At 40.7% G+C, this 12639-nt stretch overlaps 1 protein-coding gene across 5 annotated transcripts in view; it reads left to right on the forward strand.

Moving 5' to 3' along the window:
* Positions 1 to 12639, forward strand: part of SMAP1 (small ArfGAP 1) — an 80312-nt gene that overhangs the window by 16842 nt on the left and 50831 nt on the right. For all 5 annotated transcript variants that reach the window (XM_070733047.1, XM_070733045.1, XM_070733046.1 and 2 more), the window contains exon 2: positions 12280 to 12413. In XM_070733047.1, coding sequence (XP_070589148.1) covers positions 12280 to 12413 — 134 coding nt within the window. The remainder of the gene's footprint in view (positions 1 to 12279; positions 12414 to 12639) is intronic.

Genomic DNA, 12639 nt, shown 5'->3' on the forward strand with positions numbered 1-12639 from the left:
ACCCCACCCTTTAATCTTATAGGTTAACTTGCTCATTGGGTGCATACATAGACTGTACCACTAGGTGGAACCATTAACCAAGTGAATCCCTCTGATAATCTGTTTGATTTGCTTTAAGTTACAATTCCTTGAATATCAGGAAATGCTAGCTAATAGAGAAACTATGGAACCCTCTGGGATTGGCAGATGTCAAGGAAGCTATTCTACTATTTTCTACACCAGGAGAAGCACAGGGAACACTGTGGTAGTCACCCTGCATTTTATCCTGTGGCTAAATCAATATAATAAATATAATCTGAACTACAGAATGATGAGAAATATTCAAAGTCATCTTTCTTTCTATAATAGAGAAATACATTTTGGCACTGCTCACTGACAAAGATATTAAAATTATTAGGCATTCAGAGTAAATATTAATAGATAGTAATTTTTATGTCAATTAAAATTCTGAAAACTATCATTGTTGCCTTTATCTGTATGTAGTAATGTGGAAAATGACATTTGCATTTTAAGAAAAAGTTATTTTCACAAAAATATGTTCAAAGTAAGACATTTAGAGTTACCTATAATTCAGGAAAATACTTTGCTTGTACAGTATATTTTTTTCAATACACAATTTTTAATAATACTTTCAAACTACTATTTATCTAGAAATTAGTTCAGTTGGAATTAGTCATATTACATTTTGGCTTCTATTACAAATTGTCTAATCTCTATCCAAAAGATGTACAAGGTTCAATATTAAAATCATCTGCACGGCTTTCTTCCTCATAAATATTAGAGAAGAAAGGCAGAATTTTCACACTGCTGGACACGATATGTTATAGAACTTAAGTACAGTGATCCCTCTATTATCGCGAGGGTTCCGTTCCAAGACCCCTCGCGATAATCGATTTTTCGCGATGTAGGGTTGCGGAAGTAAAAACACCATCTGCGCATGCGCGCCCTTTTTTTCTATGGCCGCGCATGTGTAGATGGTGGAGTTTGCGTTCCCCACCGCCCACGCAAAGGGGAAACCCCGATTCGGCTCCTCGCTGCTGCTGCGCTACCGAGCAGATCAGCTGCTGGGCGGCCGAAGGAACCTTCCCTGGGTCTTCCCCCTCTTGCTGGCAGGCGGGCGAGCGGCGGGCATCAGCGAGGAGCCGGGGTTTCCCCTTTGCGTGGGCAGCCGGGAAGACCCAGGTTGGGGGTTTGGGGGGGTGCTGGGAAGCCCCCCAGGCCGGCTGCGACCTTTTAAAACAGCCGCGCCGCTTCCCAGCTGACTCCCGAAGCCAAACGCGGAAGTGGTTTTTAAAAAAATTAATATTTTTTTTAAAATCGCGATATAGCGTTTCGCGAAGATCGAGATCGCGAAACTCGAGGGATCACTGTATTACAAGATTGTAAATAGCTTGCTCTGTAATATAATAAATCTGGCTTCAGACCTTTCTACAGCACAGAAACTGGTCATGCTGATCTTTGGTGAGCCTGAGATAGGGGTCATTCCTCTGTCTTGGTTCTACTTGACCTCAGCTTTCGATACCATTGAATATGGTATCGAAAATATGTTCAAAGTAAGACCACCTGGAATGACTAAGGGAGCTGGGGTTGGGAGGCACCATTCTGCAGTGGTTTTCTTCCTATCTCTCTGGTCATTCATAGTCAGTGTTGGCAGGAGAACAGAGGTCGACTCCTAGACTCCTTGTTTGCGGGGTGCCTCAGGACTCAGTCCTCTTTTCCCTCCTATTTAATATCTACATGAAACCACAGGGTGAGGCTATCCGACGTTTTGGGGTGAGGTATCAGCAATAGGCTGATGATATCCAGTTGTATATCTCCACTCCACAGCAGGCTTGGGGCCGTTGATCTCACAATTTGTGAGGTCCGGCCTGAATGATATGTGTGTATGTGATTTTTAAACTATTTTTAAAATCTTTTATAATGTTTTTAAATGTATTTTCTATATCCTGTTGTAAGCCACCCAGATTCCTTCAGGATTTGCATAGAAATGCAATAAATTAAATTAAATTAAATTAAACCATTGAAACACATCCTTTGAAATACAGTATATCTTAGTATCATTGGTAATTTTGATGTAACTTATATTTGTTTAATACATAAAGTCAGAGGTGGGATTATCATAATTTCCCTACCAGTTCGCTCAGCACATGCTCGCTTCAGTTGTGTGTGTGCCTTCTGTGCATACATGTGGCCTTCCACATATGCACTTTGCTCACATACATGGCTTGCACGCATGTGTGAAGCTTGAAAACATAGCTAAATAGCACGGAATAGTACCGGGATGGGTGGACGGGTCCACCCTCAAGTCGCTACTACCGGTTCACCCAAAGAACCAAATTAGTCTTGTGTATAGATCCAACAATAACAATAAAACCCTAGTGAAATATAAAAAGTTATTACTACTGGGTTTTTTTCCTTCAAACATTTGTGCTGGAATTATGCAGAGAGTTTTTAATTAACAGATCTCAGGCTTCTTCTATGAGAGGCTGTATGTGAGAACAATATAATTAATTATTTTAAAAAAACATTAGACGGTTTCTCTTTCTGAAGACAGTGGTTTCTTCTTTTTCTATTTTTCCTTTCCTCTTGTTCCTTTACATTTTCTCAGACACCCATGGCCTCTGAAGGTCTGGGAAGGCTTTTATGGTCCCAAGATATCTAGGGAGAGCTTTTCCAAGGTTCCATTTTCAGGGTTCATCTTTTTGAACGGCAACCTCAAGAGACACAGTGGTTGATTTCCTTTCCTTCCCATCCCATCCACCTTCCCACTGTGGCTATGTTGAAAGCAGAAATGGAGGAAACCTGTGCCACTTCTCAGGGCCCATTATTACTATTATTGTTGTTGTTGTTATGATTATTATTATTATTATTATTATTATTATTATTTATTAGACTTGTATGCTGCCCCTATCCGAGGACATGGAGCGGCTCACAACATATAATACAAAACAATATGTATACAAATCTAATAGTTAAAACACTAAGCGACATAGATAGGTCTTAAGGGTCTTGCGAAAGGCGAAGAGGGTGGGGGCAGTGAGAATCTCCAGAAGGAGCTGATTCCAGAGGGCCGGGGCCGCCACAGAGAAGGCTCTTCCCTTAGGCCCCACCAGATGACATTGTCTGGTCGACAGGGCCTAGAAGGCGAACTCTGTGGGACCTTATCGGCCGCTAGGATTTGTGCAGCAGAAGGCGGTCCCGTAAGTAATCTGGTCCGATGCCATATAGGGCATTAGATTGTCTTCATTATTTTTTTTCCAAGGAATTGAGAAATGTGAAGATTTGAAGAATGTCATAATATAGTAGAGACAAACAGTTTCCTGTTGCTAGTAATGATTGGCCCACATTCCATCTGGACTTATAGTGCTCATTAGGCAAGTGGTTCTTGTTTGTCAGCCTACCAGTTCTTGGTGTTCTGGAAAGACGGTTCCCCCTTAATAGCAATAGCATTTAGGCTTATATATTGCCTCATAGTGCTTTATATCACACTTTGAGCCATTTACAATGTAGTGGCATTATTTGTATATTGCCCCCAACAGTCTGGGTTTTCGTTTTACCAACCTTGAAAGGATAGAGGTTCAAGTCCACCTTGATCCCTGTCAGGATTGAACTTCAGGCTATGAGCAGAGTTTGTCTGCAAAACTGCATTCTAACCACTGTACTACCAGGGCTCTGTAAAGAAAGCTGGCTACACAGCAGTGCATTTATGGGAAGGATCAGTACAGGGAAGCACCATCATAATTCCCACTCATGGATACTCTCAACACGGGCAATCCCCCAAAGCCCTGAAGTTGGAAGTGCTAGTGGTGCCACTTGTCATTTTATTTCTCAGAAGTCCTCTTAAATCAGGGGGGAAAAAGAAGCATAGCTATTAGGATATTTTCTCAGTCTCTGCATAAATTCCCTAGGCGTCAGTTTCTCGCATAGTTCTGTGTCCCCCAAAAATGGACAAAGAAGAATAGTTATTGGAAGGAAAATGGCAAAGAATTAACTCCCAAAGACTCCAGGAAGGGTTTATGCCCCTTTTTTCCTCTCTTTTACATAGTAGTTTCACTCTTCTGTATAAGAAAGTCCATGACACCACTATCTCCAAGGGAATTTAATCCCTCTTAGTTTTAAATGAGTTGTTCAATCAAGGAGAAGCCAAAGTAGCTTCAGATATAGCAGATATACCTGACATCACTTTCCCAATTACACTGATTAGGATTATGATGTATTTGTGAGGTCTCCATGTGCAGAGAACAACATGTTTAAAAGATTTAAAAATAATACGTGACAGTGCCGTCCAGCTTACCAACAGTGTAGCCACTTAGCCAGACCCTCACCACTGCAGTTGGATTCCCAAACAAGATGACAAAAGGCAGGCATTAAAGCTCTTTGTAAAGCCGGGGTGGCACAGCAGGTAGAGTGCTGTACTGCAGGCCACTGAAGCTGACTGTAGATCTGAAGGTCAGCAGTTCAAATCTCATCACCGGCTCAAGGTTGACTCAGCCTTCCATCCTTCCGAGGTGGGTAAAATGAGGACCCGGATTGCGGGGGCAATATGCTGGCTCTGTTAAAAAAAGTGATATTGCTAACATGTTGTAAGCTGCCCTGAGTCTAAGGAGAAGGGCATCATAAAAATTGAATAAATGAATGTATGAATGTATGAATGAATGCCAAAAGAGTGGGTGCCAATATTAGTTTGGGGACAATGATATTTCCAAGAGCGTGTGCCATGGCAGAAATCATTCTTTCCTGGGCCCTGTCAGATGACATTACTGAGTAGATGGGACCCATTTTATGCTTCTGCTGGAGTTCATGGAATGAGTAGATATAACTGGGGAGAGGCGGTTCCTTCATTATCTTAGATTACTTTCAATCCAGAAAATAGCTAGTCTTCATGGACAGATACTCTTTTGCCTCTCTTATCACAGATTCCTGGGATTTCAATATCTGGGCTGCCTAGATAATGCTTTCCTCTTTAGATTATAAGGCATGTCTAGTATCCAGTCATCTATCAAGTAATTTCTGAACCATAATTTTCTGTATCATTCAGCGTAGAAATATTTCTTTCCTTTACCATATCTGTAGTTTAGGGAAATTATTCAGAAACCACAGCAGATCTGAATTTCTCATTTCACTAGTGCAGCCTCTGCCAGTGCAGCAAGAGGGTCTGATATATAATAGCCGCAGTTCTTCAGATACAGCTTCTTTAGAAGCAGACCTGCAACCCAATAAATTAAGGTGCCAGATTCCATTGCAGATTCCCTGGGATCATCCATCTCTGCACATTCACATGTCAAGAATTTCCTGCATGGAGCTTAACTTCTGAAGCCTCCACCTATTTGTATAAACTCTTCGTCTCATTTCCTCCCTGGAACTTCCACCTGATCCTAAAATATTTTGTATTATTTTTCCACCTTGATCAATCTGCGATAAACTGTAAGTGATCTCTCTGTATGCAACTGCCTTCCACCACATCTGAATTTCCTTCTGTCTACATCCAGCCATAACCCTCGGGATGCTAGTGGGACAACTTGGACATTTGGGGAGCCAGCAAATTTTACCGCAAAAGAATCAAAGACTGATATTGGTCAGATTACCTACGTACCTTACCCTGGCAATAGGGTCTTTTATGCATAGCTCATTGTAACAAGGACAAGATTGCAGCTGTTTTGGTAGGTAAAATAGACCAAGCCACCAAAGAGAACAGTCTTTTTATCTATCATTTCCACGAGTTTTTGCTATATGAAGGGCAACAGTATTCTTTAATAAGAGACCACAAACTTAACTGGTGGGTCTCAGATAATGCTGTAATAACTAATGTCTTATAAAGTGCTCAACAGCTTCTCATCATATTTGGACTACTTACTTATGAGCCACAGTAAATAGAAAATGAGCCATTGGACTTACTATGAAGATTCATCCACCCAAGAAGACAATTGTTTGGTGAATAGGGAGGAAGTTGTAATATTTGTCACTTGTATCTTTTTCTCTTCTGTTTTTAATTATACAAAACTGATTTTACTTGGATTTTGTGTCTTTAGTTTAGTTTATTGTCATTGTACCTCCTACAATGAAATAAAATACTATCTTCAGAGTACATTATAATTATAAAACTGAAACACAAACACGCATCCTTCACATTCTATTTTGAATTGAAAACCTGATATTGCATTAATATTGCACTATATAGTATAACTCAATATAGTTACTGCCCTGGGATAGAAGCTGGTTTTCAGCCTTTTTGTCCTTGTCGTTAATGTTCTGTACTGTCTGACAGATTGTAATAGTTCAAAAAAGGGGTGCCCAGGATGAGATGGATCTTTAAGAATGTTTTGAACTTTTTTAAGGCAGTGGGAGCTGTAAAGCTCTTCCAAACAGGGCAGAGAGCAACCAGTGATCCTCTGGGCAATGACGTTGACCCTCTGGAGCGCTGTCCTATCTGCCACTGTGCAATTGGCTAACCATACACAGGTGCAGTAAGTTAAAATACTCTCTATGGTGCAGCGGTAGGAGGTCATCAGCAGCTTTTCAGTTGTTTCCAGAGAAATCTTATTTTCTTTACAGATGACGTATATTTACATACATTATTATTGTGCTGTTTGTATGCAGAATTTGAGAGAAAAAAAAGTCTTTTGATATATCGTACAGTGGTACCTCATCTTACGAACGCCTCTTCTAACGAACTTTTCGAAATACGAACCCGGTGTTTAAGATTTTTTTGCCTCTTCTTCCGAACTATTTTCACCTTACGAACCCAAGCCGCTGCTGCTGGGATGAAGGGGTTTCTTTCCCCCCCCCTTTTTTGAAGAAAGAAAAGGGAGGGGCGGCTTGGAGGGGGAAAGAGTTTGCATTTAAAAAAGTAGGAGAACAGCGTGCTTGCACAGGCACTGAAAGGGTGCCTTTTGAAGAAAGAAAAGGGAGGGGCGCCCCCCTTGCCTTTCTTCCTTCCCACTTACCCTTTAGCCTAGCCTTGCTTCTTCCACCCGCCCCCTTTAGCTGCTCCTCCCTGCCCTCTGTTCGCCTCCCTTCTAAAGTTTGGGATTTTCTTGAAGGATTTGCATGCATTATTTGCTTTTACATTGATTCCTATGGGAAACATTGTTTCATCTTACGAACTTTTCACCTTACGAACCTCCTCCTGGAACCAATTAAGTTCGTATCATGAGGTACCACTGTATTTAAACATTGACCATCTCACTTGAGAGACTGATTAAGCATCCAATTAAACATTGGCCATCTCCCTAGACTAGAGAGAGACAGGGCTTTTAGGACCTAACTATAACTTCCATTCTTGACTAGATCATATTGTCAAAACAAATTGATTTATCTTTAACGTGGGGGGGGGGACGGGGGACTGTCTAATACCAGTTATTTCTTCTTGTACAATATATGTGCTAATACTGTATATATTTTTAATCACCCTTAAGTTGAAATAGTTGAATGGTAGTCATACTAATGTCCCTGTGGTCTTAATGCATTTAATGCATCATGAAGTCACACTAATGCCCAAGCATGCCCTTACAGTACATACATTTATCTGATACAAATATAAACTATTGCTGGACATACATCTTTATTGGAGTTCTTTTTTTGATGCTTTTATGTCTGAGTGTGTTGCCAAGCCTTTCCTATTGAATGCATTAGTGGAGATTCACTGATAATGTGAATAAGTTAAAGACATGGAGAATCTAAGTCTCTGATTTTGTGTTCTGGGTCAGAGTAATTCCTTCTGCTTGACTGCAGAGAAACCAGCTCCATTTTGTGGTCTTGTCCCTTGGCTTTTCTCATAAGAGTTTTAATTTTAAAAATCGGTCTTGTGGTTGTTTTTCTGCCTTTCTCCTAATCCCCCTTTTCCTTTGCCTCATGTGGTTTCAATGATACGTCTTGCATTATGGTTTATTAATGTTCTGTTAGCTTCTCTGGGAGCCTTCTGGATTGATGGGTAGAAACGCTTTAAACAGATAAGCAACCTCAGTTCTAGCAATGTCTGAATAAACCTCTTAGAAACCCTCTTGAGAGGATAGAAAGTTTGCCTTAACCAAACAAGCAGCTCTCTACCAGGATAACAACATAATCATCAAAAGTATTTTTATCCCATTCTTTCAACTGGAGAAAACTCCTAGAGCAGCTTACGAAAATCAATAACAGGAGTGTGCTGACTGAAGAGCTTTCACACATATTAACTGTAAATCCTAAGGAGCTATAGAAAAAAAATAGCTGGAGGGTTAGACACAAAAGCCATTTTACTTTGAAATAGACAATTTATAATTGTTTGCTGGTACAACATTGCATGTTTCGGTCTTGATTCAAGTTTCTTCAACCTTACTATGTTCAGTAGGGCTAATAACCCCAAAAATTCTGAATTAAGACTTGAAATAAAACTGCTTGGAAAAAAATCAGGACATGTACAGGCTACATGTACAATTTCCAACAGATGGTATATTGTCTACATCTATAGTTTTGACAGCACTTCGTCTACAGACTTCTCTTCTGCTAGACAATACAGCTTAAATTTTTCCATTTGAACTACTGTTTCTGGTGACATTTTGTCTATAATTGATCTTGACAGAAAGATGGATGTGGGACTGCATTTAATCCATGAACAGTTCCATCCTTGTCTGTTGTTCATGTGGAAATGGGCTAACTAGGTCAAAAGGGATTTTTTAAATTTTTTGGCTGAGTGCAAAACTTGCCTTCCTTGTGGATGTCCCATAAATGGGGTGACGTCATCAGGTGGCAGTTCTGAAAATCTTAAAACATTTGGATTTTTAGTATGCTTGGGTGGGTTCCTAATGGAAATGGAGGTACTTTCATTTACAGACCCTTAACATATTTATTTTTACATTTATTTCATTGCATTTTTTTTCTAAATGCTTTCTGCTGGTGGTGGTACCCAAAATGAATGTAACTGAGCCCTGTAAGAGCTTGTCTTTAAGTCTCTAAAACCCCGATAAGAGCAGAACTCTTCACTATGCTTATTGTTTGCAGATTACCACATGGAAGGCCTGTTCAGGATTACCTGGGCCTTTATAAAGAAGGATGTCTGGATGATTTTGTTAGTCTCTTGGCAGATAAAGTTAATGAGATGAGTGAAACAGGGTCTAATGTTATTATCTGGATCCATTTGAGCTTCCTAAGCCAAAGATAATAGATACAATCCTCCGTGATGTGAGTTATGCCATCTCTCCTTGGTTCCATCTGGCAATTGGGGTGGAGAGGGTGAGCAGTTGGATCTGGGAAATGTTCAGTGCCTTTTGTGAATGTGTGTGTGTGTGTGTGTGTGTGTGTGTGTGTGTGTGTGTGTGTATGAGAGAGAGAGAGAGAGAGAGAGAGAGAGAGAGAGAGTGAGTCATGCCAACTATTTTAAAAGAGGTATTTGTGCACTTTTCTCCCTTGCAGACATGCTCTTTGACCCAACTGTTTTTGATACATTTTAACAATGGTTTTCGAGGCTCAGTAACTGTGATGGAAAAGCAAGATGGAAAAACCAGAAGAGTCAGGGCTGTTTCTGAAAAGATTCTTGAATCCAGGGGAAGGGGGAATTTAAGAGAGTAATCCCACTTTAATTATACTAGGTATACAGCATGTTGTATGGGAGAACTTTATTTATTAATTATTTTATTAATCAAATTTATATGCCGCCCCTCTCTGAGGACTCGGGGTGGCTTACAATATATAAAAACAACAGAATGTTATAGATAAATCCAATTAATTATACTAAACAAACAATCTAAAATCCCCAGATATGTTAAAATCAATCATACACATTCAGACAACAACCAAACAGATATTCATCGGCCATGGGGTAAGATCTAATCACCCCAAACCTGGCGGCATAAAGGAATCTTAAGACTCTTGCAGAAGGCGAGGAGGATGGAGGCAGTGTGAATCTCTAGGGGGAGCTGATTCCAGAGGGCCGGGTCCCCCACAGAGAAGGCTCTTCCCCTAGGCCCTGCCAAGCAACATTGTCTAGTTGACAGGACCTGGAGAAAGCCGACTCTGTGGGACCTAACCGGATGCTGAGATTTATTTGGCAGAAAGCAGTCCCGCAAGTAATCTGGCCCGATGCCATGTAGGGCTTTATAGGTCATTACCAACACTTTGAATTGTTTCTGGAAACCAATAGCAGCCAATGCAGTCCGTGGAGTGTTGGAGAAACATGGGCGTACCTAAGAAGGCCCATGATTGCTTGCGCGGCTGCATTTTCCATGATTTGTAGTTTCCGAACATTCTTCAAAGGTAGCCCCATGTAGAGAGCATTGCAGTAATCGAACATCGAGGTAATAAGGGCATGAGCCACTGTGAGTAGAGACTCCCTGTCCAAATAGGGCCGCAACTGGTGCACCAGGAGAACCTGGGCAAATGCCCCCTTCACCACAGCCAAAAGATGATGGTCCAAAGTCAGCTGTGGATCAAGGAGGACGCCCAAGTTGAGGACCCTGTCTGAGGGGTCAAAAGTCCCACCCCCAGAGTAATGGACAAACAGATGGAAGTGTCCTTGGGAGGCAGAACCCACAGCCACTCCGTCTTGTCGGGGTTGAGTTTGAGCCTGTTAACGTCCATCCAGACCCTAACAGCCTCCAGACACCAGCACATTACTTCCTCTGCTTTACTGAGTGGACACGGGGTAGAGATGTACAGCTGAGTATCATCAGCATACTGATGGTAACTCACCCCTTGCCCTCGGATGATCTCACCCAGCGGTTTCATGTAGATATTAAACAGCAGGGGGGAGAGGACCAACCCTTGAGGAACTCCACAAGGGAAGGATCTAGGAGTCGACCTCTGACCCCCTGCTAATACCGACTGCAACCGACCAGAGAGATAGGCAAAAAACCACCGTAGAACAAATTACTTTTGGTAGGCTTTCAGATTTCATATTACATTACCCTACTAGCAATAAAGAAATTTCTAGAAAGTGCCAATTTCACAGAGTCTAATAACTGCAAACAATTCTAGAAAAAAATGGTTTATCTAGATTCCTGCCAGTCAAGATTCAGACCCAGTGTTGAAATGTCCATCTGGATCTTGTTTCCAAGGAGTGCAGCTCTTCTGGCAATATTTGAAACTGGCAATAGCAATAGTATTTAGACTTAATATACAGCTTTATAGTGCTTTACAGCACTCTTTAAGTGGTTTTACAGAGTCAACATATTGTCTCCAACAATCTGAGTCCTCATTTTACACATTTTGGAAGGATGGAAGGCTGAGTTGACCATGAGCCTGCTGAGATTTGAATTGCCAAATTGCAGGCAGTTGGCAGGCAGCAGAAGTAGCCTGTAGTACTGCACTCTAACCACTGCACTGTTGTGGCTCATCAAGCATAGTATCTTCCTAGACAGCTAAAGGGGCTGGGAGTCAGGGTCCTGTATCTCTGTTCTATGTGAGTGGGCAGCTGTGATCTGTAATCAGATAGGAAGGATAGTGTTTAAGGCCATGAATGTTTCAGTAAAGAGTACTGAATTCAATCCCTCCCTCTCATGTGTCACTTAACATACTTAACATGTTGCTTAACATACAAATAAATCTGCTGGGATAAATCATTTTGAGATTTGGGGATGTGTCATCATTATATGGATATTACATAAGCTCAATTCAGACTGCTGTTGATGGCCTACAAAGATTCATTATTGCATAGTGGTGGTTAGGCACCAAGTTACCATGTTTAAATATGCCTGTCTGGCAAGAACATAGCAAAAAAAAAAATCAAACTCTGAAACCCTATTCTACTTAAGATGTGAGCAATAGCTGTTGCAGTCAATGTATGGGCCTCCTTGCTTCCAGATGTTTACCTTCCCTTTTGGCATTGTATAAAGCTGTTAAACAGCACACTTGTACCTTGCTCTTAGGCAAGATTAAAATTTTCTGGTTGCCATTTGCATGATTTCTGTCAATTGTCTGTTCCTTTTGCTTTTGTTTTTATTTGATTTTTTAAATTCTATACTGCCAAGAGGTTAGAGGTTGAGGTGGGTTGTAAAAAAATAAAAGTAGAAAAATCTCACAATGCAACAAGGTGGGTATTATACTACTGAATGTCAGTGATATGATCCTGGGGTGCGCTGGGAACACTGATTGCAGTAACCCTTAATTTCGAGAGTGGATGGATGGATGGATGGATGGATGGATGGATGGATGGATGGATGGATGGACAGATATATGGAAAGATTACATTACATTATATTGATGATAGATAGATAGATAGATAGATAGATAGATAGATAGATAGATAGATAGATAGATAGATACTACATATATTATTACAGTTGCTTAATTTTCATGCATTTCTTTTAGGTCCACGATGGGCTTCCTGGAACACAGGTGTCTTTATTTGTATCAGATGTGCTGGAATACATCGAAATCTGGGAGTGCATATATCCAGAGTCAAGTCTGTCAATTTGGACCAATGGACACCAGAACAAATACAGGTTAAAAATTTCATTCAAGTTCTAGTATGAGAGAATTTGGGAGATTTTTTTCAAAATTAATACAAAGGAATACTCTTATTTCTTGACTGCACTTTTATGTGGGAACTGCATCTTGCAACAACTTATTGTAAGTGTTCAAGTTGGACTTTGTCTTTCTACTCTTAGTAGCATCTTGAACATACCAAGGATATTAGCAAAAGATAGGTTGCGCAAAAGTTTCTGACTC

Source organism: Erythrolamprus reginae, chromosome 1, assembly GCF_031021105.1.
Source record: "Erythrolamprus reginae isolate rEryReg1 chromosome 1, rEryReg1.hap1, whole genome shotgun sequence".
NCBI lineage: Eukaryota > Metazoa > Chordata > Lepidosauria > Squamata > Dipsadidae > Erythrolamprus > Erythrolamprus reginae.